Source organism: Corvus kubaryi, unplaced genomic scaffold, assembly GCF_017639235.1.
Source record: "Corvus kubaryi isolate FWS band 111438036 unplaced genomic scaffold, C.kubaryi_AGA036_p1.0 137, whole genome shotgun sequence".
In the NCBI taxonomy this organism is placed as follows: Eukaryota; Metazoa; Chordata; class Aves; order Passeriformes; family Corvidae; genus Corvus; species Corvus kubaryi.
The window spans coordinates 4244839-4272077 of NW_024580671.1; the positions used below are offsets into that span (position 1 = coordinate 4244839).

The 27239-nt window shown below is 37.3% G+C and overlaps 2 protein-coding genes and 1 long non-coding RNA gene across 19 annotated transcripts in view; 1 reads left to right on the plus strand and 2 right to left on the minus strand.

The window, feature by feature from the left end:
- Window positions 1–19097, plus strand: part of PPFIA2 (PTPRF interacting protein alpha 2) — a 296348-nt gene extending 277251 nt beyond the window's left edge. For 13 of the 14 annotated variants that reach the window (XM_042017651.1, XM_042017648.1, XM_042017649.1 and 10 more), the window contains 10 exons: window positions 2853–3053; window positions 5112–5174; window positions 6557–6586; window positions 8017–8192; window positions 9032–9129; window positions 10911–11086; window positions 11181–11249; window positions 12199–12358; window positions 13891–13983; window positions 17639–19097. In XM_042017651.1, the coding sequence (XP_041873585.1) occupies window positions 2853–3053; window positions 5112–5174; window positions 6557–6586; window positions 8017–8192; window positions 9032–9129; window positions 10911–11086; window positions 11181–11249; window positions 12199–12358; window positions 13891–13949 (1032 nt within the window). In that variant the 3' untranslated portion in view covers window positions 13950–13983; window positions 17639–19097. Of the gene's footprint in view, window positions 1–2852; window positions 3054–4869; window positions 5027–5111; window positions 5175–6556; window positions 6587–8016; window positions 8193–9031; window positions 9130–10910; window positions 11087–11180; window positions 11250–12198; window positions 12359–13890; window positions 13984–17638 lie in introns of those variants that run through there. The other variant, XM_042017661.1, reaches the window with a different exon arrangement.
- On the minus strand, window positions 13314–15941 carry LOC121659522. Its single transcript, XR_006014363.1, has 2 exons — window positions 15799–15941; window positions 13314–13606 (listed from the first exon to the last, which is right to left on the minus strand). It is a non-coding gene; the product is annotated as an uncharacterized LOC121659522 (long non-coding RNA).
- A 2957-nt stretch (window positions 19098–22054) lies between the features above and the next one.
- The window catches only part of ACSS3 (acyl-CoA synthetase short chain family member 3), a 69564-nt gene continuing 64379 nt past the window's right edge, over window positions 22055–27239 (minus strand). For 3 of the 4 annotated variants that reach the window (XM_042017663.1, XM_042017664.1, XM_042017666.1), the window contains 3 exons: window positions 23360–23459; window positions 23101–23276; window positions 22055–22827 (listed from right to left, as the gene is read on the minus strand). In XM_042017663.1, the coding sequence (XP_041873597.1) occupies window positions 22762–22827; window positions 23101–23276; window positions 23360–23459 (342 nt within the window). In that variant the 3' untranslated portion in view covers window positions 22055–22761. Of the gene's footprint in view, window positions 22828–23100; window positions 23277–23359; window positions 23460–27239 lie in introns of those variants that run through there. The other variant, XM_042017665.1, reaches the window with a different exon arrangement.

Sequence of the window (27239 nt, forward strand, 5' to 3'; positions counted from 1 at the left end):
ATGTGCTAGTGAATAAATGAAAGATGAGAAATGAAAGCAGCTAATGTTTACAAAATTTCTGCTTCACATTGGAGTTGCTGAAGGTACCTAATGAAAAAGACAAAATGAAAACTGCAGAAAGTCAGTACAAGCATTTGCATATGACCTTGGAAAACGGGATTATATCTTCCTTCCCAAAAAATCTCTGTAAATATGGAACAATCCTTAATTTGGCCACTACTTGACGTTTTCATATGACTTTAAGAGGTATGTAACAAGATTTATACCGGTCATAAATAATAATAATTACACTAAATGATTTGCTGAAAACATGAACATACAAAAGTCTGTAATTTCTGATACCAATACCCTCCTCTTTCAAGGTGATCCACAATTTCAAGCAGTTTTTGACAAGTTAAGCCCTAATTCCTTTCCCCTTGATTCTTTTCTGAAAAATAGGGTATGTTTCCCACTGTCTGAGAGGGGCTGTAAAGAGAAATCAGGGCCTATGAAGTTCTTGGGGAATATGATGACAGTAGCAAAGGAGAGCTCACAAGGAAGTTAATGTTGCAGTAGTAAATGCAGATTGAATACTGATGATAAAAATATATGAGGATAGGAGTAGTGTGTTTATTCAGTGAGCATCAGTGCATTCAGTCAGCAGATGGACACTGTGTGCATTTCATACTCTCCGGAAGAAAAATATAACATATGCATTCATCTTCAGCTAAAGAATAAAATAATAATAAAGGAGACAAAGGCTGAAATTTAAGAAGTATATTGTGAAATTTTCAAACTTTTCAGGGCTTTTCAGCCTTAGCATTTATTCTTGCTGTTTGTATGTAGCACAGACACAGTTGAGAAATATTTTTAAGAATTTTTTGTTTTCCTAATTAATTATGGAAAAGCATATCAATCTTGATACCTGAGTTCTCTGTCTAGAATGATTACTGTGTTCCCTTTTTAGAGACTTTATCTAACATCATTTTCTTCTAGACAGCTATTTACTGAAGAATTTACTTATTTTGTTAATTATTTACCTAATAAGCAGCAACCATTTATATCTCTTTCTACAGTGAATAACTCACAGTGTTTACACTTTTCTGTTTTTCAAGTGCATGTGTGAAAAAAATTAATGTCAAAATAAATGAGGTGATGAAACCCATTTTAAAGCTATGCATAGTTTTCTCCATGGCCCTTTGTTTAAGTGCAGCTGGGTGATATCTACATAATTTTTGGTTTGTTTTATTTTTTTCTTTCATGAAACTTTGTATTTTGTAATAGTTTGTTGGAATTAGATAATGTTTTTGAGGTTTAGACTAGCATTGGATGGAGGGTAGTGGCTAATCCCATCAGTGGGAAGGATGTTTTTAAACACAATGCAGTCATTTCTCAACCTTTGTGATACTTCAGGACTCAAAGTCTGACTGAGCCTTTTGCAACCTGACAGTCAAGTCTGTTTTCTGTGTAACATAAAAGTGACCTAACATCTGTATTTTATGGAAATATTTCCCAGATAATGCATACACTTCTTAATAACCACACAGGTCTTCCCCCTACTGTGTCAAATGAAATGAAAATCCTTGCAATTCATCATTGCTTTCCAGATTTGTTGGTGAATTTCCTCATTTCCTTGACCTTGTGTCCTGTTTTAGTAAGCCTGTATTAAGAAAAAAACCCAACAATGGAATCAGCTAATTCTGATGGCCTATTTGAGATGCACCTAGCTAGGTCTTTGTTTTCCATTGTGTTATCCCTAAAATCTCAGTGATTATGGCATTCAGTGCTTATGTTCTTCTCACAGGCTTTCCTAAGTATAGTGTACTTCATACCACGATCAGAAACCTCACATAAATGTATCCCTGATATGAATTTACCTCCTTAGGGAAAAAAAGAGCTGTAGACACTGCAGTCATATAAATGAGGCAGCATAAAATGAGAAAGCTGAGAAAAACAAAAAATAATTCACACTCAGTAAGTCCTCTTACAAGGAAAGACTAAGTGGTGAAGCAAGGCTGGCCTGGGCTAGTAAGACTAACATAAGGAGAGGAAAAGCATGTAAGTACATATCTTCTAAATCCATATGTGATGGAGCTGTGCTGCACCTTCTAACCAGTATTCCTAGCTGGGATGTGATACCATACCAGCCTGTTCCCAAATTTATTCTGAAGTCTGTCCCTGATAGGTTGGTTGTTTGAGCTGGGCTTGGTTAACTTCTACTAAGAAAATAAAAGCTGAAAAATGCAAGATTGTGTCCCTTGAATGCACCGTGTTAAAAAAAGAGAAAGCCATTTCAGTACAAAAGTGAAGAAATTACTTCAGTCCTCCTAGATTATTTTCTGTATTTAAGATTATCAGATGGGCAGGAACACTGACTTGTGCCAGTACTTGCTCATTAAAAACCTGGGAAAGGAGTAGCCCAGGGGATGGAGGCACACAGCTCTAAAAATAATTCAAAGCATGCCTTGCTTTAAAGTTCTGATTACAGTAAAAGCAAAAAGAATTCACATGAAATCAGGGCAATTTCAAAGGTTCTGAAACAATTTTGTTTTATTAAAGACTATCATGTTCATATTCATTTGTGTGTGTTACCATGCTTATTCAAACTGATAGGTGTCCTGACAATTAGTTATTTAATATTGGTCATTAATTAATTGTTTACTAGTGGTCATGACACCGAGTTTGACAGAGTTTAAGAAGCTTTTGGACAATGCTCTTGGCACATGATGTGATCCTTGAGGCTGCTCTGTGCAGAGCCAAGAGCTGGACTTGATGATGCCAATGAGTTCCTTCCAACTCAGGATATTCTATGACTGTAATTTCATTCAAGAAATGGAGCAGTGCTTTGGATGAAATGTCCTTTCTCTTCACAGCTCTGGCTAGGGATGCCAGCCTGGTACGTCGCCGCCTGCCGTGCCAACGTGAAGAGTGGAGCTATCATGTCTGCTTTGTCCGATACTGAGATTCAAAGAGAAATTGGAATCAGCAATCCTCTTCATCGCCTAAAACTCCGATTAGCAATCCAGGAGATGGTATCACTGACAAGTCCATCAGCACCTCCAACATCCAGAACAGTGAGTCCTGTTCAGCTAACTTTTTCTTCCCGACTTCACCCTACAGGAGTCTGCAGAAAATCTTTTGTAGTAACAGAGTGGCTCTGTGATAGCACATACTTCACAATCAGTGGGAACTGTCTAATAGAGACTCAGAACTACCTGTTCATCTCTTGATTGTTGATTGCTGATGTTTTTCTTTCATCAGATATTCTTATTTTTTTTAAGCCATTGTTTGGATTATCCTTGATGTTATCTAAATCAGTATTGAGCATCTTATTTGTAATTTTGCCTGTATTTTTGCCTTTCTCTTCCTTCAAATCATCTGTACCAGCCTAATCAGATTGTTTTTCTTTTTTTGTTTGTTTGTTCTCTTTCTTTATTTCTTTTTTTGGCGTGGAGGGGAGGCAGGTGTTGGGAGAGGTTATGTAGAAACACAGCCCTTTTGAATCTTTTTCCCATTCCCGGTTTTTGCGCCCTTTCAAATGTTATCTAATATGAGTAAGCTTTAGGTTCTTCATGCTCTTAAGAGAAGCAGTGATTGGAGGTGTGAGGGGAGCATCTGGAAGGCTGCAGTGGAGCCTGTGCATTCAGTGAGGAAGGAAGAAAAAGTGGCGGCAGACAGGAGGGAAGCAAGTAAAGACACACAGCCACACAAGTCTGAAAGAAAAGGGGAATATATCAAAAAGAGCAAGGAAATAGATCAGATCAGGGGAGAGTAAGAATGAATATGCTACAGAAAGCAGGAAAAATAGGCCAGACTGATGAGGACAAAAAGAAACAAGATCACAAAAGGGGAGTTTTTAACACTGCGATATGCTGATGGTCATGGTTATGAAAGAAGCAAGGGAGACTAACAGAAAAGAGGCTGGATCAGATGGAAAACGTGGCATAGAAGTGAAGGACAAAGACTACTACTCAAGTGGTGTAGCTCAGATTTCTAATAGCAAGTTAATAATAATGATAATGTTAATTATAATATATTTTGTAATATATCATCTTCATTAAATTTATGGAGAATCTTTTGGTAGAAATTAAATTTCAGATACTTTGGAGAGGTACCAGATCCACTGACCTACATAAGCAACTGGGCAACAGCACTAATATTGTTCTTGATTGCCATTTTATCTTCATGTTGCTAATGTTCTTTAAATATTGTAGTTCACCATCTGATACTTTCTTCCTTGAGAACAGTTTTGTGTGTCATTACCATGGTAATATTATGAATTGTAATGGATTTTAACAAAGTAAAGCAGTAAAGACTTGATACGATGTTTGAGTTACTACACAAAATTGAATTTTATTTTAAAAGCATAACAGGATATTTCAAAGCATAAAAGCATATACACTTATGAAGTGAGAGAATATAGCTAAAAACATTGGGATTACTTTTGCCTTGTTTTCTTAATTCTGCCTGAGTACTGTCAGTGCACAAAGCTGCCCTGCCCCAGTATGCGCATTTCTGAGTCCCCAGTCTTTCTGCTTCTCCTCTTTCTCAGGAAAGGAGTTAATTTATCTCAGGTCTCCAGAAAACATAGCATACATCCAAGCCCCCTCCCTGACTCTCCTCATTGTGCTAGTAATAATTTGATGAAAAACAAAAGGATGAGGACAAAGTTTTACAAGGGAATTCTCTTGACATTTTTGATTTACAGAAACATGGTGCAAGTATTCATTATTTAGATTATAATATGAGCATGTGATTTGTGCAGAATATTTAGGCTGGAAAATCTTTGGGAGCTGAAGCTTACCTCTGCACAGAGCTGTGAGCTAAAGGTTGCATTTGCCAGTTGTTCATGAAATGCAGCTTTAATTATTATTCTTTCCTTTGTGGCAGTGCTCTGCCGGATTTCATCCATCAGTTCTAGTTGTAATACTCCATCACATCTGCTCAGAAGCCGCAAATGAAAGATACAAACCAAGTTGTCTAAAGTTGTCTCTAGCTGCAGCTCGGTAGAGGCAAGAACGTGGTTGTGCTGATGGTGATGCGCTGTTAACTTACAGTGGTGCTGCCTTTCTTCTTTACCACTGCTTACCTAATGTGGACCCCACCTGCCTTCCTGCGGGCCTTGTCCGTAGCCCTCAGGCAATGTTTGGGTGACTCATGAAGAAATGGAAAATCTTGCTGCTCCAGCTAAAACGGTTAGTCATTCCATTTCCACTTAAAATGGTTTCAGTGCTCAAAAGAGAATAGGCCTGTTCCTGCTTTAACACAGATGCCGTATCTTCTGTAGGATGCTTCCCAAAGCATGCCATTAGCAAGTTGCAGGGAGTAATGAAATTGAATTTAAAGAACAGTTACATTATCTTTCAGCAAAAGAATTTACAACCTGTATTGCCATCACAAAAATTGTGTGACCCTAAAACCAGTATTGGACTTTCAGCATATGTAATAGTCTCAGTGCCACTGTGAAACCTCATTTAATGAAATGAAATTGTCATGGTTATAGGTACAACATTTCTCCTGTAATCTACTCCCTCTTCTTCTAAACAGTGTTTTGTATCTGCTGATATAGAAAGAAATAAGAAAAGGCTTGAGAATGATGCATTTGACAACTTCATTATGCTGAGTCTTTCATGTCCGTGCTTGGGTATTCATGATCTTTGATTTCAGGTGCATGGAGAGTGTCATTTATTTATTGATTTTTGTCAAACCTCTCCCTAAACACTAAAGTAAGCCTTTTTTTTTCAATATGCAACATATGTTACTTAGGTTTTGGTTTTTAACATTACATCATAACAACTCCATAAAGGTGCTTATAAAACATGATACATGTTCCAGTGAGATCTCTGAAAAAAATTATCTTCGGTTTGGCAAACGTTATAGTCAGCCCAATCCATAAATGGTGGGAGAGGTACTGGAGCTAAATTTTGATGCAATAAGGAGTTATTTCTTAGAAGTCTATGCTTGCTATAGCATTTGAAGTTTTCTCATCAGTAGTAAGGAAGCCAATTCTCATCAATATTTTTTTCTTTTTAAACTGAGCACATTTCCAGTTTTATTATTGTTGGTAAAGATAAATGCAAATATAACAGCACTGAACTGACCAGAAGTAGAGTTGATCCTGTTTAACTGGCCAGCCAGAAAAATATAATTTTGCCATAAAAAATGTTATGTAAAAAGCTCCTTTACAATACATTCTTAAGAAGACAGATTTTCATTGCGAATGTTTCAAAATCAAACTAGAAACAAAAAACCACATCAGTAATGCCCAAATTTTTACATAAATGTGTTTTAATTGTGAAACTGTGAAGAGTGTTTAAGTAATGCTGTAATGGTATAATTTCACCAAGATATAATGATTTTCTACCTTGAAAACTCAGCTACATTTTATAGATTTGGTCTTGTAATTTTTCAGGTAGTTTAGTCCAGGACATTGCCACTGGCCAGAGTTATTTTATTCGTGCACTTTATGTGTAGATTTTCATTTTCATGAATGTGCATATGAATATCACATACTTTTATAACTAATTTTTATTGTCTTTTTACCTGCTTTACTAATTGCTTCCTGATGATAATACAGAAAGAGTCTGAAGAAGGCAGCTGGGCTCAGGTATGATCTTTCACATGACTTTTTTAAACTGAAAGTTAACAATAATGTAATTGAGTGTGTCAGTATGTGTAGTGGAATATAATATTCTGACAGTATCTCAATGATTGAATTATGATTTATGTAGAGTTTTTTTCAAAGAATATATTCTCTGGACAGTTGTTTTAGGTAAAGCAGAATGAGGTACATATGCTGGTGAATATTTTTCACAAAAGAAATTCCTACACTCCAGAGACATATTCTATTTCCCATCTAAAACTAGTAGAAGTATTTTCCTCATTTTTCAGAATAGGAAAATTAAATATGCCATGAATTTGAGAGCTAACTTTTCTACAATTATACTGAATGGTTTTTTTAGAACAATTGTATAAATCACACCCAAGTATCAGTCCACAAATAGTATTATATAATTTAGTTAGAACTTTCAATTAGCTACATTTTAAATTTTTTTTCTCTGTAATATATGCACACTCTCACATGATCTTGCAATCTTTACTGAAGACATTCCTTTTCCTTTCAAAACCTCACAAGAATGAGACATAAGGAGAGTATATTTTCCCTCATAGATAATATATCCATCCGGTTTACACTGTGTTATTCGTTTATAATGACATTAAAAACAAAAACAAAGAGATAGTTAGTCTTGAAAATGATCCTGAGCACGATCCTGTTTGGGAAGCATAAATCTTGCAACTTATCAGTTCTCTGTTCTGTTAAGTTTTGTAGTACAAAATAATTAACAACAATGAGATGTAAAAATCTATTTTGTATCTTAATAGGGCAACTCATATAAAAATAGCTCAATGTGCACACTTTTTTCTTATACTCCTTTCCTCACCCTAGTGAAAGTCTAGCTGAACAATGAAGCCTGAGTACTAGCTTCAATTAATTTCTTGAGCTCTACATATGCACTTAGGTTTAAGCTGTTCACAGCTGAAAATATCTCATTAAAATGTAATCTTGAGTGCCAAACAACTGAAATTAACTTTTAGTCTCTGAAGGACTACAGGTGTGTAGCCATGAAGTGTCATAGATCCTATTTAGGAAATTCTTCTCCCCACTAAACAGCAACATAAGCCTCAGTGGATTCCCTGGAGCCATGTTTGCATTACCAGTTCACAGTTCAGGATTTGCCTGGCATAAATATTCTAGAAGGTCAATTGAAAGCAAGTACTATTATGAAAGATACACATTTTGATTGTGTGACAAGTTTGCTTGCATTTAAAACTCAAAATTGAAAAACATTCCTTCAAACTTACATAAGAAAACAAGATACAACAGGAAAAACAAATATCTCACAGTGGCTCCCTCTTCCAACGTTAAAGCAAAATCAGAATTCTTTATTTTTCAGACATATCTTGTTTTCAGTCTGTAGTGCAGTCTTGAACAAACTCAAGAATTTATTCCCCCTCTCCCTTTTCTTCTCTCTGTAGACCCTGGCTTATGGTGATATGAACCATGAATGGATAGGTAACGAATGGCTCCCCAGCCTGGGTTTACCTCAGTACCGAAGTTACTTTATGGAATGCCTGGTAGATGCGAGGATGTTAGACCACCTGACAAAGAAAGATCTGCGTGTGCACCTAAAAATGGTGGATAGTTTTCATCGGTATGTTGGCATAAAGACTACACCCATATAAACGCTTATGTGTCTTGTCTAGTGCTCAGTGCTGCACAGAATAAAAACACTTGCTGTTGTTTTGGTGTGGAAAAACACAGAAAAGCGAGGGCTGACTGTCAGAAATCTGAATAGAGAGATTCCTTTAGTAATAGCAACCACATTGCAATCACATCTCTCAAAACCAAGATACTGGTACAGATAAATTTCGTAATGAGCAGGGAACCATTAAGATATCAATAGACTCTTGACAATACAGAAACAGTAATAATTTAAATGGTGTGAAGTATCAGAAAGTGTTAGACTAAGCTTTGAAGCCTTGAGATCTTATAATAATGAAAAGCTATTGTGTGTAGCACATAAAAGCTGTTAACAGTACAAGCAATTTGACAGTTGTTGGGTCACCTAGGGATATAGCTAGGAAGCTAAATTGAAAGTATGGAAATAAAGGCATTTAGACTTTAGGGAGAATGAGGTTTATGTGACAAGAAGTGGATTTCTTTTTAATATACTGTCTGATTTGTCACTTTTTTAAAGCCTGATTTGACAAAACGTTTCACGACTCACAAGGGCTGACCTTTTCTGAATATTCTTTTAATGCTTTGGGTTTCTTATGTTAAAACAGTTATTCAAACATACTCATTTTGGTTTTTTCCATTTCATTCCTGAAGTCTGTGGAGTTTTTTTACTGTTTTTGCTCTCCCCTCTGTTCTCAAGCTTTCTTACATGGGCACCATGAAACACCTCATGCGAAGTGCAGGAAATACATCCTACATATGTTCCTATCTTCAAAATTATTAACTCTGTAAATGTTTCTCTTTAAATAACAGAACAAGCTTGCAATATGGAATCATGTGTTTAAAGAGGTTGAATTATGATAGAAAAGAACTGGAAAAGAGAAGAGAAATGAGTCAGCATGAAATAAAAGGTGATAGTTCCTGGGAATGAATACTGGGAATGTTTCTTCTTTTGAAGCTTGATGCTGTTAACCCATTGTCATGCCATTTTAGCAAAGCATTTAAGCACGTGCTTTAAGCAAAACTAATGTAAGTCCATCTTTCTTCAGAACACATCCTATCTCCTTAAATTAGGCACAGTTAAGTACTTTGCTAAATTGGGGCTGCAATTCTGAGGTGGTTTGATACATACGTTTTGCTAAATCAGATTTTGGGTATGGATCTTATCTGACCCTCTTTCAGGCTCAGAAGCAGAAGGCCAAACAGTCTGCAGCTCAGTGATATGTGCTGGGGGCAACACTAAAACATGGGAGCACTCAGGACTTTAACACTATGCTCCAGCTTGTGAAAACCTTCGCCTTTGGTTTCTTACATCAGAATGTATCATAGAAAATGCTGCTTGGAGGGGTGACCACTGAGGCAGTTGATTGGTACATAAGAATAGCTCCTGACGAAACTGGCCTTATTAGAAGATTTCACAGCTGATTATAAAGATTTTTTCTGTGTAGACCTCTCTAGAGCGGTTGCATGCTTACTACATGGTTCTTTTTATATATAACAATTAGGGTGGCTGGGTTTTTTCAACTATCAGAAATGAATCCTTTGATTCCTTTGAGCTTTTCCAGCTCTAGTGACTACAGCAGTTAGCACTTCTCAAGCACAATGCTGATTAGGAGAGCTAAAAAAAAAAAGATGAAGGGCTACAGTGACAGTGTGCATTTGCTCAAGGCATGCACTAATGCAAAGACTTTGCCTTGGATGTGCAGGCATCAGTGCCAGTCAGCCCAAGTGGGTCTAGCTGGAGACTGACATATGGGAAATGGGTATTGGTCTCAAATTCTGGTGTGGCTTTAGCGCTGGTTCCTGCTAGGACAAGGGTAATAATCCATAGCCTCCTTCACCTTGTCATGCATTGGTCATTTATTCATGGTCCCAGGTAGGATTTGGTCTCTGCCTGCCACTGTGTTTCAGCTGATCCTGACCCCAAAGAGTGGGATGCCTTCAGCCAGGCGATGGAGAAATTCTGCTCCCAGAACAGCCACACTAGCTGGACTTGTAAGGGTTCAGGAAAAAGCCTCATCACTTAGTAGCAGAAAACTCAGTACTCTCCCACTCACAACGAAAAAGATCAGCATAAGTTTGGTTTTGTTTTTTTTTAATCTTACAGGCAGGGCAGGATACCTTCGTACAATAGTGAAATCTTCAAAAATGGTTTACTAGCTCATTTTGTTGCCTCAGCTTTGTAACTGGTATGGACCTTAACAACTCTACCAGCTGTCTGCACTAAAAATAGTTTGTCTCTAAAATTGTGAACTAATCCTTTACTTTATGGCATGTTAGAAAATGATAGGTGCTGATGCAGCTCTCAAGACATTTAATACAAAACTCCCAAGTGAAGCCTTGAGGAATGGATATTTTTCCTGTGGCATTGCCCTGTAACATCTTGCCTACAAACTGAAAAGGGTATATATAGGATGTGGGAGGAATTGCATTGTGGAGATCCCCTCTGCAAGCACTTTTCTCCTTTGGAAACATTATTTGGAATAAACATTTTACTTGAAGATAGTTAAAACCACATAAGAGTTTTGGAATAGGAGGTACTAAAGCTATATGAATAGTTTGCTGGCATTCCTCATGTAAGAAATCAAGCAGTAAGACATCCACAGTTCATGCACAGCTCTACACACATGCACCTGTACAATTTGGAAGTTGACAGGAATCAGGAGACTGACCTGGTGTTATGTCCTTATAGATGTGCTGGTATGGAGCAACGATCGAGTCATACGCTGGATACAAGCCATTGGCCTCCGAGAATATGCAAATAATATTCTAGAAAGTGGTGTACATGGTTCACTTATAGCACTGGATGAAAACTTTGACTACAGCAGTTTAGCTTTATTATTACAGATTCCAACACAAAACACACAGGCAAGTTTGCTTATACTACTTCTGGTTAATCTATACCCATTATTACCTTTTATTCATCTTCAACAATTTTAATTGTTTACTTTGGTATCTTTAGGCACGGCAGATCCTTGAGAGAGAATACAACAACCTTTTAGCACTAGGAACTGAAAGACGACTTGAGGAAGTAATTAATTTTATTTTCAGTATTTATAAAATATCACAATAAAACACTAAAATTAAATCAAATGCATGAAGACATGTTAATTTTCACAATGTTAAAAACAGTCAGTTACAGCTTTAAAAAAATGTAGTAATGCCCATCAAGGTTTTTAAAGTAACCTCAGTTTGGCTACATATTTGGTCATCTTGGATGCTAAATTTGACACTGCACTCTTACCTTAAGATGAACATTTTCCAGAGAGGAAACATGAAGAATGGAGTGGAAGTTTTGCTGGCCAGAGCAGGTGGTAGGGGATGTGTGTGGGTGGGATGCCTGTGCAGTCTATTCTCTAGGACACTTACACCTTTTTTAAAAATAACAAAGTAGATTTTTGGTTTGATCTTTATTGCTTTTTTTTCTTCAAATTTCTTCAAAGTTAATCAATATTAATAGAGTGTGATTTGGGGTAGTTATCTGGGAAGAGGAATCTCAAATTCAACTATGGAAATTATTTATCTTAACGTAAGAGTCCAGTGCAAAAGTGGTCAAGTCTTGGACTTCTGCACAGGAGGAGAATAAAACTTTTAAGGACTTGATGAAAATATCAGATGCCTATGAATTCTGTGCATGCACATGAGTGTTTAATCCTTTTTTAATACTTTATGTAAGCCTCCTAATGCAGGAACAAACCACTTTCTGCCACTGTATAAGAAAGTTCTACTTTAGCTGATACTAAACCCCTTGACTATATCGAGCTAAAGATTTAAGAGGAGTTTTGGACCCCAGCATTTAATATTTCTAAAGCTTTTACTTTCACAAGCATGTCTCAAACACATTACAGTGACTGGATGCAGTGCAACAGAGCAGGGTAGTTGTTGTGGAATACATTTGGCAGTGGTAGAGAGAGCACACAGCAGGATAATTAATCAAAATGTTTCATCTTGCTTTATCAAATACAACTCTGTGTCGACAGGGCGATGACAAGAACTTTAGGCGCGGCCCCTCCTGGCGCCGGCAGTTCCCCCCACGCGAGGTTCATGGGATCAGCATGATGCCGGGCGCATCGGAAACGCTGCCGGCCGGCTTCCGGCTCACCACCACTTCAGGGCAGTCGCGGAAGATGGCGAGCGACGGTATGCACTCATTTCTGCACTTCCTCTTGGAAAGCACCAGGCTCGTCCTAGCATGCCAGATTGACTCAATGCATGTCAGCCTCACACCACAACAACTGTGTTCATTTAACTAGGATGAACGGAGTCTGGGAGAGTTGAATTAGGGAATGGAAAAGCACTGACTTGGCATATTATTGTTTTTTCAGGTTTGCTTCAGACTGTGTTTAAAATACAAAAAAAGGCCATCTCACTATCCTACATCTGTAAAGGAAACATTTGGAAAGACAGGAATTAATTTATTAACTTTCAACTATGTAATACCTAAGCAAATTTTCATCCTATCAGGCTCTCTAGCAGGTGGAGTGTTTTAGAGAAGGAAATTAGAAAGGGCTATCACCTTTATTTTCCTACCTAACTTTTAATCTAAACAGCTTAGCCTTGACTGTTAAATAATTGAAGTTGCTAAGAGTTACCACCAGATGGGTAGTTAGCAAATATTGAAATTCAGGCACTAATTGAATTACTATATATCAGTCTTAATTTTCTCTGGAAATCTTTTGCTTTCCAAAAGATGCGCTAACTCAGAAACGAGTGGAAAACTAACAAGCAGATCATAATTAAAAAGTAAGTAAAATTTTAAAATTACTGTAAGAGAGCAGGCAGAGGAGACAAACCCCATCACAGCTATTCCTTCAGGTATATGGAAGATAAAGCCAAGTATACCTGCCTGAAGTTCTGAGAAGTATTAGCACACAGATTGCCCCATTTAAAATACAGCCATTTATTTCATCATTACAGGATTTAGGTTCATGAATAGACTTATCTCAAAGTAATTTAATACACTGCTTGTAAAGATTACATCCTGTAACTTGATAATGAATTTGGTATGACAGTATTGCCACCTAAATTCCATTAAAGTTTCTCACCTTTAAAAACAACACTTTATAGTTGCAGTTACAGATGGAATACTTTACTGATTGCATCACTGAATTCCATTGACTCCTAGCTCCCATGGCATTTCCATAGCCATACTACATTACTGTAGTATATAAGAACCTTATAAACATTCATGTATTTCATCTTCCATTCATGGTATGATGAAGAAAATGATATTCCCATTTTACAGATGTGGAACTAAGGCACAAGGGAGATTTAGTGATTTACTTGAGGTCTTTTAGATAATTCTTGAGTTGAGTATACTGAACTCAGTAGACTTAAAGGGAAGCAATTTTGAAGACCTGTATCTTCATCCAGGATTTGACTTCCTATCTGCAGTAAGAACGCAATAGTATTTGGTAAGAGCATTAGGACTTACAACAAAATAAAGACAAAATTGAGTTTTAAACTGTATTTCCTTTAGACAGATTCCAACAGTACATCAGATGTGAAGAAATGCTGAATTTTGAACTAGACCATGCCCACATTATGTCAGAGAAAGCCACAGAGCAATTTATCAGCCACCCTTCCAGCGGTAAACAGACTGATACATTTTATTGATGATTCTAAAGAGGTTCTGGTTTGTTTCCTTTTTTTTCTCCCTTCCCAATTTGCAGTTGCTTCATCACGACTGCAGAGGTTAGACAGCTCAACAGTTCGCACATACTCATGCTGACAAGGCCTAGCAAAGAAGCCAGCACTGAATTGTTGTGAGTATTCTGTAGGGGCCATCATGAAAGCTCTTTGTAACTGTACACTACCCCCCACATTATCCAAGCAAAAACCAGCATGGAGCAGAGAACAGAATTAAAGATTCACTAGGGTGGTCATTTGGTCAAGACAACAGTCTTAAGCTCAGTCCAGAGGATGCTACCAACAATAATATTTTGGGGAAATGGCAGAAGGCACAGGCAATGAACTTACTTTATGAGAACTTGAAAGAGTTCTACTAGGAGCTGGAGTGGGGGGCAATGTTAGTAAAGCAGAAGAGATTTACTTCTATTTACTTCTGTAATACTTCTAATTAAAGCTATGACTCAATTTAGAACATCAGGTACCTGCATAAAGTTAGAACAAGACTTACACCTACAGAAAATCTTGAAAAATTTATCTATTACAGAGATTCCTGCACTTCTCAAATAATTCAGAATTGACAAAGAAAGGATAATCTGAGCCAGATGCAACTTTGGATCAAATTTAGTATTGGAATTCATGTTAAATTTTTCACCATATATCTTCTGAGTGTGGCTATGAATATCACAGTCACTGTTCCAGAACTCTGTGGAAATACAGTTTTCTATTTTATCCCAACTTTTGCAAAAAATATGCACATGATGGTACTTACATCAATATGGCACCATTTTATGCTAGTATTTTCTCAGTAAAAGTTTCCATTTAGTTACTTGGGGAATTGTAAGGCAGCTAAAAAAAATACTTAAATATCACCAAAACCTCACCAGGCATCAAACATGCTTCGATAGCTTTTACATATGGTAGGCAAGACATGCAAGGATCTGCAAGAAAGTTTGGGGTTTTTTTGGTTTTTTTTTTTGATTCCCAAGACTGGGACAGACTTGGGGCCATCAAGGCTTTACTAACTCTGTAGGTTCAAAACGTGCTTAGGAATGCAAATGTTAACGGTGGGAAAAGTAGACTGCTCAATATCCTACCGATGACATGAGCCTCACTTCACAGATCTTCAAAAGACTGCAAAAGTATAAAATCTTAATCTTAGTAAAAAAGGGAACTTTTTGTGCCACCCCTGAAAAAATAAGCTCAGGGGGGTGTGGTTATTTGTTAGTTTTGGTTTGGTTTGGTTTTTCTGAAAAAGCAAAGTTTAGCAGCTGGTTCGACAAAGATGATCATGAAGCACATGAACTACAGAAATCTTTTTATGTGTATGCATGTATAGATTCAAGCATGGTGTTGTATCAGTAAAGTCAATGACAGGACTCTCACAGGGTTCAGTGGTGACAGAAACTGAAGGCAGAGATGTGAACCTTTTCTCCTATGTGCTTCAGAATTGCAATGTTGGAAGCAATAAAGCATGACCAAGAAGTTCAAACACCAATCTGTCTCTTAGGCAAACAGTAATGGGCCAGGTGAGGCTTGAAGAGTGCAACAAAGGCAGAAATGGAAAACTGATAAGCTAACAAAAATTAAGATGATCCAAGCTGTTTATTCCCACTACATTAAAAATTATTTAAAAAGTCACAAAGCACAAATAAAAATAAAGCAGCAGACTTTTCTGGTACTATGTCTGTATGGGAGCTGTGTGTTTTGAGCAAAAAGATGTGTATATCTATACAAGTTAACTTCAATTACTATTGGAGTATTAGTAGTGTTTCAAGTATCAGTGATATGTATCACATCAGTACTTGCTGCTTGTCCACTATTCTGCCAATTACATCCTAATCTTAAATGCTTGAGAGGTCTACAAGACTATCGAATCTGCATCTACATTGTAAAAGCTAATATATGAGGTTAACTGCCATTAATATACTACTATTTCTCTTTCCACTTACCATATACTCCTTTTAGAGGAGGAACAAGATGGTGTGAACTGGAACTTTAGTATATGCACTTTCTGTAAGGGTAATTTCAAAATGCCATGCAGGTTAGAAACCAAAGAGCAAGTTAAAATAATTTTGGATTCCAGTACATTATATCAAAAATCAAAACAACACCCCACCCCTCCCCCCCAAAAAAAACCATGCAGGGAAAATATTTCCTTCACTGTTACATCACACTTGAAAATTTAAACAAATTTCCTGCAACTCAAGAAAGAATGCATAAACAGAAACTGCTCATAGAGGGAGATATCAGATTTAAGGACAACAGAGGAGTTTTCAGAATTTTGTCATCACAGTTCCTGAGTAACAGGAACTCCTTCTTCATGGAAGGAGCTGATTGATACTTGGACAAAAGGGAAGATTATTCATTACAACATGCCTCCTGAAATTTTCCAGATCCAACTTAGACTGAGATCCAGGCTTTTGTAGCACCTTGCCAAGACTACATCAGCAGCTGTGTTACTCTGGTGAAGTATCTGTATGCACAGAACCAGGAACTAAGCAGCAGAGGGGAGGGATAGCTGGACAAGCTACCACACAATGCGAGATAAGAGAGTTTTTAATACAGTAAAAGTGAACATGTCTACAAAAAGCAGGCCAAAAAGAAAGCTGGAAATGGATTCCATGTGCAGATGGTATGTGATCACAGCAGGCTGCAGATTCTTGCATTCTGCTGCTCTTATAGAGACATTCTCTTACAGAGATTGTCAAAGTCTTGTATTTCAAAATAGCTTGTGCCAACAACATCAGTTTGGTACAACCTTCCAATGTCTTTATAGTGTTTCTTCACAGCACCTGTGAAGCAGCTTTCAAATTGCATTTCAGGTGATTTTTTTAACATTTGTTGAGACCACAATGAGCTGCCAGAAACCATGAGCAGACGTTCTCAGAACAGTTATATGAGCATACTCTGCACCTGTTTTAGTGCACTCGGTATCAGAAGCTTAAGAATAGTTAAGGCTGCTGGTGCTGGCCATTCAACATTGCAAAGAAATTTACTATAGAGCACACAGGACCCATCAAACTTTCTGCTGTGGTGGCTACATGTGGTGGCCCAGCTGAGCAGCTGCAATGCCCTTACACAGCCAGTGGATTTGGGACTCACACTATCCAAGCTTTCCCAACACTTTTAACTTCTAAAACATTCGTCATTGCCAAGTCAGAACGGTCAGTAAGGACAGATTTCTTGCCACAAGCTGGAGCAATAGAACACATTAACATTTATTCTAATGAAATACTAAAGGAGATTTGGCAAAATCAATTGTGTACGGTTCCAAAGAGGATTTGTAAGGACAAATGGACAAGCAGCATTCCAAAAAGATGTGAATGATAATCTGGAAGCAGCTGGTCCATAGCAAAGAAAGCATCAGGGTGAAAAAGGTAAATGCTGTCAAGCTGCAGTGAATTAGGAAGAACCACCACGAAGTACATCAGCAAGGTCTGTACACTGAAAATGTGCGTTTATCCTTGTGCCAAACAGGCAAAGGGCTCCAGATTCAGGAAACTAACCCCAGTGCTGAACCAAAACAGCAGGAAAACAACTGTAAAATGAACACAAGGAGCAGTCTGTTTTGACTGAGGACAACTAGTAAAAGATTAAAATGCATTATTAGTAAGTTTATGTTGCAGATTTAAAATTAAAGAAATGCACGCCTCTCTCGGATACCCAAACCCCATGTTTTAGTAACTTAGTTACTGAACTACTTAGTGCTATATTTTCTATTGTCATTGCACTTTAGACTGAATTAGAATCCTATAATCTTGCTGATTAATGTTTATTCTTTTCTCTTAGATGTCATCTCTTTCTTCTACTTGACCTGAAGTGCACTACCACTACTTAGGAAAAGAGCATTAAAACTCTCTGCAAGAACAGGATAATAGGGAAGAGAACACGTAAGGTTTATCATACAAACAGATATGATGTTCCTTTCATGTACCGGTTAGTTTAAAACAAGAATTAAAAAAACCTAAATTACTAAAAAAAAAATATGAAGAAGAAAAACAAAACAATGTCCCCCTTTTCTCTCAGCATCTCTGTCATCAAAAATTTGACAGTAGTGCACATCCAAAGCTTTTATCAAATGAAGCCACTCATCTTTACATTGTTACATCTGTTTTATTGTAAAATACTAGACATTTATGTATTTACTGTGTATGTATTTCTTTTCAAATGTGTAAGTCTTATGTAAATGGATATAAATATGATTTTTTAAAAATAAAATCTATGGTACATGGGGTCTCAGTGCAAACATTTGACAATGCAGTGTCAATAATACTGTTTGTATCTTTCCATTCCACCATTTTTACCGTTTTTGGATTGTAACAGTCAAATGAATATGTTTAGCAGAGTTAGAAGCTTCAACATGTTCCTACTGAGAAAAATCTGTCAATATTTAAAGCTGAACACCTGCCTCTGATGATGTATAATAGAATGACATAACCTGGAACTGAAGCCAAAACAGACCTCTAAGGACAAAATGGAAATGTCACATACCTACAGAGAAGCACCACTATGGCTCATCTCTTAAACAAATAAACCCAGAAGAACTGTTTATTAAAAAAAAAAAAAAAAAAAGGCAATTTAATAAAACATGATTTATACAAAAAAGCCAAAAACTCTCTTCTATGTTACCTGTGGACCAAGAAGAATCTTGCTTTACCAAGAGCCACCTTTTTGTTCCAGGATCTTCAAACACCAGCCAGCATTGGAAAAGTAAATCTAAGATTTGCATAGAATCAGATTCTTGTTTCCAGATGTATTCAGAAAAGAAAAAGAAAGAAAAGAGAAGCCAACCCCCACCATTTCTTCATTCTAACAGGGCATTAGGCAGGCTCCTGTCTAACGTTATGCTTTTAGCCAAGATGGCCTTGCTGAGACTTCACAGAAGTCAGTTTTATCAGAGGAAATAACTGAAAGACAGAGTGGTTAATATATAGTGTATAAAAGTTTAGAAGAGCAACTATTACCTGCTGTGGCTTTATTTGGTGGTGTTATTGTTGTTTATTCTTTGTTTAAATGGGACGTTTCAAAGTAAGACCTACTTAATAGTCATTTACCTATTTGCTATTTTTCTGCTGCTTTATCTTAGCTCAAGACCTGTCTTTTAGTTATTTCTTTTAGCAGTTTGATCTGCAATGTTTGCACGTACATAAACATTTGTTTTGTCTATTTTTATTTGGCAAAGTTTGGTCAATCAGATCGTGAAAGATTTTTCTCCCCCGATGTCAATAAAAAAAAGAATTCAGTGCTATTTGCGTTCATAAGTCTATTAAGTTTGGTAGATAGTAGCATTAAGTTTGGAAACCAGATGCTTCTCATAGCTAAGCATAAGCACATTTTGGCACTAACAGGGACGAGTTACAATGGATTTACTGGTGAGAATCTGCCACGAGAGGGAGCACAGATCTTGCTGATGGGTGCAAAGTGCTGGCAGGGTTGTAGCGCACAACTGTAGAAAGTCAGGGCTCTTGTATGCACAGTTCCTCAGACTTGACCAACATTCTTCTCCTCCCTCAGCCTCCTTTTGGATTATTTTAGTGCAGAATGTCACAAAATAAAGCAATGCAAACACCACTGTCAGTGGCTGCAGTATCCTGTGAATACATGTTCCCTCATAAACACCAGCTCTTGTTTTGAAGAATTCCTTTTGAAGCCCACACTAAAACTTAGGGGGCAAAGGGAAATAAAGTGTGTTGGGGAAAAGAATGAGCCTGATATTATGACCAATCGAAGTTATCCTGCCCCAGGAATACAGCACCCCCAAATTATATATTTCACAGTGGAAGAAAACATACCAGAAGAATTTAAAATAGTATTATTGTGACTTCAGTTTTGATTTAAGGATAACATATCAGGTCTCCTAATTCATCCCTCATACAAGCTGAAGCTCTGTCTTCTACAGCTAGAAACTCTGGTTATGCTATATGTTGCCTACTTGGCTCCCCTTTCAGTACACTGACAATAACTACTACATCTGCCTCTTCCAGCCAAGATTCAATAACTCACTGACCATTCCAATCTACCCACTTGCTGCTTCTCTCTAAAAACAAAATTAAGAAAATTACTGCTGTCCTACCACTTGTTAAATGGGCTTGTTCTTCTCAATGGTATACACAGGTTGCTGGGCAGCACAAGAGCTATGTGCAGGGGTAACTACTTCTTCCTTTCTTGAGCTCAGCTCAAAGCTAAAGACAAAGCATTCTGCAACTGCAGTTCCTCAGCAAAAGGCTCCTCTGGAAAACAGAAGTAATGGCCATGAAACAATAATTTACCCACACTGTATTGCTGCAATAAGGTGCCTTTCTTTGTCTGGGTTTTCTTAATGTTGATGCATGAGACATTTGGCATTTCTAGAATCCTCCGCATTACTAGCATGGTAGTATAGTGAGCACACCTGAACACTCTGTCCTTCTCTTTTAAAATACAAGTCTTGATCTAAAATGACTCCTACCAAAATAGAAAGAAAAAAAAAAACCCACAAGATTTTTTGTTAAAAAGAGAACATTTAAAAAAAACAGCTCAGGCTTCCTCAAAAAACAGAAGTTATTACAAATATATTTTTGTTGCGGAGACACCTTAAGAATGTTACCTATTGAAGCTCTTCATAAACAGTTCAGAGGAAAGATAATTGTTTCTTGCTAATATAAATGTAAGCACATAGCCCTCCAGAAAGGTAAGTGCATGCCTAAATATCTATCACGAATGCTGTTGGGGGTTTTGTGGGGTTTTTTTCACCTCCTTAAAATAAGTGACCCAAACTAGAAAGCAGTTTACTTTTCCTTACAAATGAAGAAACAGGTGTAGGAGCATGAGCTATCATTGGGAAAATTATGCAAATCTAGGAAACTAATTTTCTTCACCTAGATCTATTGCAGGATCCTTACTAGAGAGTTTTTGCTCTCACTAATTAGTTCCCCTCCCCTACTTTTGCAATTACACGATGGCTGCAGCCAACGTAACGATAGCAAACATACAGAACAATGTCTCACCTTTAATTGTTATAGTAATGGCCACACACCTTGTGAATGTGCCAGTTTCTCTGTGGTAAGGCCCTTGCAGTGTCTCACTGATTTAAAAAAAAAACCATACCACTGACAACTCCCAAGAATTCCCTCCTGCTCTGTAACTGTTCAGCACAGGTTGCTACGTTGTAGCATTGTGAAATGGAAAAAGTCTCTGCAAGCCAGTCCATTATTCCGCATGGGCCTCCTGTTAAAGCCTTTGTACTTGAACAATCCATCCAGAAGAAAATAATACCTTACACTAACTGCCATGTCTATAAGAAGTACTTCAAGAAAGTAATAAGGACATCTCTGAAGAGTAAAATTATTCTCACTTTTAAATCACCAACCTATATACTTAGCATATCTACCATAAAGCATCATTAGCCTTTACTCAGTCTTTGCATGTTTTATTCCCTGTTCAGATTGTGATTTTCAACTAAAGCGAATAGCTGAGAGGGAGGGGGGTAACTTACACAATGATTTGGCAAGAAACAAGCACAGCACAGGCTCAAACTGGGCTGTTTTAGCACAACTGTATGACCTGGTTCAACGTGACTGGCCCAGCTGTCTGCAGTCCCTAGTGAAAAACACACAGACATTTGGTTTAGTTCTTATGTAACTGGTAGAGCTCACCAACACCACATAAGCATGACAGGCACAAGGCACCACGAGGGTATGGCTCATATTAAGTGGCACCTATCACCTTTTAGCTCCTACATCAATCTGTTGGTTTATTTCATCACTTTACAGGGATAACATCCTTACCTCTACCCCCCACACAGTATTTCTGGACTCTTTTGAGGACCTCTCTTATGCAACACCATCATCTGATTTGTCTGTTACTTACTCTTTCTTCCCCTGGTAAGCACTGCTGAGTTTGGGTAACTTCTCTACTTTTAAACTTTACTGGGAGCATTTATTTTTAAAAGGACTTTTACATATTTTGTTCAATTAAATACCTGAAGTTTGAGAAGTAGTGTTATGTAGAAAGTGTATCCTCCATCCCCTGGCTTGTTGGGAACTCTGTAACAAGTCTGAAATGGCCTACAAAGTCCAGAATAGGCTGCTTAGTATCCATATTTGCTAAATTTCTTGGTTATATGTATCTCAGCCTAAAATGTTTAATTATGGCAGCAAAAGCACATTCCAGTTGTCCTTATCATAAGGGATACAAACCACAAAAAAAAAAAAAATTACCAGGAAATGCAAAGGGTAAATGCCTGTCTTTATTTAACATACATGGGTTTTTCTGAATATTACTGTGGACAAATCAAGATTTTCAGAGATTTGAAAGCCAGAAATTATTTATCATTTTACAAAAAAGACTCTTCAGAAAGTTATTGAGTAAAAAAAAAATTACAGGAATCTGACTTATAGCAGAAAGATTTAGGAAAAAAAGAAACTGGAATCAAGAGAACTAATCTTGAAATTTTTAATTTTAGAAAAATCTGAAAGACAAATACTTATAATTTACAAGAACAATTTATGTCTGCAACAATTTTCACAATTGAATTCCTAGTTTTTGCTGTCCTCTGTTCATGACTTACCTTGTGTAAGCTGCTTTAGCTAAACTCAAGTTACTGGTCACATTATAAAATAACAGACTGAAATGTAAGCTTACATGACACCATATAAGATGGATAATCCAATGACTCCTTCTCTTTAAGATTACAGAAATGTATGAATTCTATTTGCAATTCTTAGCCATCTTAATAACCAGCATATATTGACAGCATGCAGAGACTTTAATATGTGTCAGTGGCTGCAGCAAGACGGTAAAGAACACAGTAATGTTACTGCCGTACAAACATTTAGTCCCAAATCATCACTTGTTTTTAAAATGTAGTATTCTTAACAAAAAAAAAGCTTCTTTGTATACTTGAATAATTGAAATGCTTGTTATTGCCCCATTTAATTTTTCTTTAGCAGTTCTTCAATGTGTTTAAACACATTAGCATCTTCAATGGTTGGTGTTATCTGAAAAGGAAGAATACAGAAGCATGTGATAGTAGATAAGAATTCCATTCAGAGATTCTTCTAAATTTGTACTTCAAAAGCAATCAAGAAAAAGGTATCTGTAAAGCTCTGAAACAAGAAAATCTTTTGGATAATCTACGATAGAAATAAAACATAAAATACTACCTGAAGTTACAGACCAGTTGCAGAACAGTCAAGAGAATCAAAACCACCATGTTGTGCCTTTGGATGTGCATTGTGCCTAATTCATTGAAGCAAACATCTCCAACTTACCTTGTATGGCTTTCCACTGACAAGTGCAGAAAGAGCAGAACGTGGAATTTTGCCAGAGCGTGTTTTAGGTAGCTGTGTCACAAACATCCCCTTCTGGAAAGCTGCTACTGGACCAATGTTGGTCCGAACTCGTTCAACAATCTCTTCCAAAATCTTACCCTCTTGTGTCTTAATACCTAGTGAAGAAGGTAAAATCCTTTATCTCTTCTGAGACTTTTGCAAGTGTTAGTGATATCAGTTATCAGTGAGCTCTCAGTACCTTGTCTCAGTACACACAGTGCAAATGGAACATGTCCTTTTAAAGGATCCTCCTGGCCCACAACAGCACAGTCTGCAACAGCAGGATGGAAGAGAATACACTGGGGGATAGAAAAGAAAACTGAACTGAACTAATAATAGATAACATTTCAGTGAAAAAAATGGCATAGTCAGAAACATAAAACATAGGCTTTTTCTTACATTTTGACAGCAAGAGGATGCTACACCTCAGGATTCCAATTACATGTGTTCAAGATGTACACGTGTATATACTTCCATATATACTCACGCATGTTTTTCAAACTAACAGAAGAAATAAAAACTTTGGCAGCACAAAATAGAAATACTGAACAAACCACAGGTAATTTCCTTACAGCTTTGTAAGAGTATCACGTCTTTGGTTTTGTTAGTGAGATCTTTGCTGGAACAAACAACATTTGTCTAACATTATGAGTAACACGGGACTTAAATGCATGGAGTAAGGACCAAAACCACAGAAGCACTCCTATTTATATAAAGAATTATAAAGTTGTATTGGTTCGTTCTCTCTGACTCTTATTTTATTGTCCTTTGCTGCTATAAAAGCATAGTTTCAACCAAGGCCAAATACATGCCAAGCTTCAGGTTGCAGCCAGCCTAGCTCAGCTCACTCTCTTGGAAACATTAGGTCTCAGCTTCCTGAGACAAAAAAAGGAATTAAACCAGAGGCTCCCTCCTTCCTACAACATGTTTACACAACATCACATTGATAAAATATCTCAAACTCTTTTTTAGGTAAAAAAAAGTAAGAGATGCTCTTTTCCTTCCAATTAGCCAGCTGAGATACTCACATCCTGGAAAACAGTCACCAGGATGTCTCAGTACATACCAAGATGTATGTCACCAAATCTGAGACAAAGCTGGCCTTAAGATGCCAGCAGTTGTGAATCCTCTTCCAAAGCAACTGGCTCTTTCCAGTGCACTTTGGGGTATTTTGCTGTCAACAGTGCTTTCAGCACTTTTCAGTCCTCTGGACTCGACCACAAAGAGGACCTAACCTGACCCTGACACAGAAGCCACATAATGTGATTGTGCTTTTTAATTTATCTGTGCACACAAGGGCTATGCGCTTGCTAATAACTGAACTTCACGCACTCTGTTGTCAAAATCAAAGGCAATGGGATGACTAAGTTTTAGGAATAAAGCCACTTTTTGGTTGTTTTTATTAAGTAGGAATACCACATTTGCATTGGCTACTCATACAATGGTGTGAAAATGAGAAAGACAGAAAAAGCACAGAGAAGACAGGAAAAAAAACCTTTAAAGAATAGAAAGCTAATCCCTGCTGTTCCAATTAACAAAAGGGAGGCTCTTGTATGACCTATGAAACTGATGGGAGAAGGAACAATTCAAAGGGTCTATGACAACCCACGTTCAAAACAGATTTCATCATCCTTAGGCTTTATAGTCAACACAGGAAGAAGAAATTGGCTCCATGCATCATGGTCAGTACAACACACATTGTCAGGAGCCAGACAGCAACGGAAGCTGATAGCTGTGCAGATCTTCTAGCCTTGGTTCAGTAGAAACTGTGCGACACATACAACTCAAGGCAAGAAATAGGAAGCAAAGACAGAATGAAGAGGACACCACAACCTGACCACTTTGGCGTAAAGATGATGCGGATGAGGTCACCATTGGTGCAACGGCGTGTCTGCAAGGACTTGATAGTGTTGCTATGGGAATGGGGGCAAAGGAAGTCTAAGTAGAGGAATTTGTCCCAAACTTAGAGAACTAAAAATGCTGTAATAAATTTCTGTAATAAACTGGCTTTACTTGCTGCTTTACTAGCATCCAGCAGAGTCTGTGTCCTTTGTCTCAATACACCAAGTAGTTTTTAGCAAAATAAATTTGCTCAATGTGTTTCTAGCACACTTTGTCAGAAGCTACACTCATTTCACAAACTATGATCCTAGAAATGTCCCATGCCAGAAAAAAGGCAAATGGAAAACACTGACCTAACAGTAGATGCATGCTCTATCAAAGCACTGAAGCATGACCATTTATGCACAGCTTTTGAAACTGGATTATTTTTCACAGGAATTAAATAGGATGTGCACAAGCTAATTATAGAAGAGTGCACTGGATTTATCCCAGAATTAGAAGGGCAGAAGAGCATGCTACAAAAAGCTGAATGTAAACAAATGCATTTGAATTCAGGTGCAGTCCAAAAGTCATTGTATCCACACTGACAAATCATATAGGAATGAATCTTATGCAAGTCCAAATCCCTACAGTGTTTCAATGCATCATATACACTTAATGCACTTTGGTCACTTCTAGGCCAGAGCCTCAGTAATGCATTCCATATCCTGCTATCAATATCCATTTTTCCTGCTCTCACTTCTTGAATATGGCCAGAGAAACCTGATAGACATATATAACCAAAAAAACCCCAAAACAGGAAAGGAAAAGACAATGAATTATGGAAAAGTAGACTATTAAGTCTACAACCACAGTAAATTCTGTTTTCCACAGGAACACAGGAAAAAGATCAACAATAATCTGACATTACCATCAAATATTATAATTACCTACCAGGCATCAACAGGACTCCTAAGGTGGAGACTTAAGTGTTGCCAGATTGTTTTGTTGCAGCTTTTTTTTGTCATTCCAGTCTGTCACTTATTCATAAGTCTTATGGTTAGCTGGAATAGTGCAGTTACTGTAGTATTTTTCTTCAGTCTATCCAAAGTTCTATCAACATGCCTTTGACTTTTCAAATGCTAACTTCAAATGACTGAAATCAGTAAATACTAATTTGAAAATTATCGAACTTCGTAAAACAACTGAAAAGAATAGAAACAGCACTAGACATTTAAAAATTGTTTAAAAGTAATAAAAAACTTGAGGAAGTGAAATGGTTTTCCTGGTATCACTGAGCACAAGGATGGATGGCAAATATGGCAGCAGACAGAAACATCATGATCAGGGCAAAGAGATTCCCCAGTTTCAAGTCTGTTGCCTCAGATAGTCAAGATTTGATTAAGGTTTTTTTTTTCCAGGAAGGGGCAAGAAGGGACACCACAGATTTACAGACCAAAGAGAGGGATGGATCAACACAAGACGAGGTTCCCAAAATGGCTACCATTCACTGATTGGCCAGGTAAACTGTAACATCTACTGCATTGCAGCAAACACGGAGCTGTATTAGTATAGTATTAACAAATATGTTAGACAAAGGAACTAATTGTTTGGAACATAACAGAGCTGGAACACTTAGTCAAAGCACTAAGGAAAAACTTGTTAAGCTTGTAATGCAGCTATAGTGTAAATGTAGATAACATACTTGCTCAACAAGGTGACTGTCAATTACATGGTGATTCAATGGACCTCTAATTCTGTATTTACCCATCTTACTGAGGAGCTAATTGTGGTCTTCTTAACACCTTCCCATTTAACTAGCAATTTGCTGTGCATGCATTAACACCACTTTCATTTTTAGCTTTGTTCAAAAGGTGAATAGAAAAGGTTCTAGAAAGTCACAGTGATGAAACATTATTTGTTTCTAGGGGAAAGTCCTAACTAGCAGGGAGAAAAACAGAGACACTGAGCTCAGTACGATGGATCCAAAGGTAATACAGCAGAGGAGGTGATTCAATTCATCATTTGTTACTGTAGGTTCAGACTCAGGCTGAAGCAAAGAAAATGCCCAGTTCAGCCCATGAGTAGTAGAGCAGTAAGGGGTGGGGATGAGATTCCAGCTGTGCTTTAGTAAGGCAATACAAAAAACTACTTCTAAGGGAAAGAGGTTTAAGCAGACTGAAAGCACCTTTGTATCTCCATAGACCCAATCAGCTGTTTCAGCTCCCCGGCTGACCGATCCTTGATGGATTAATGTT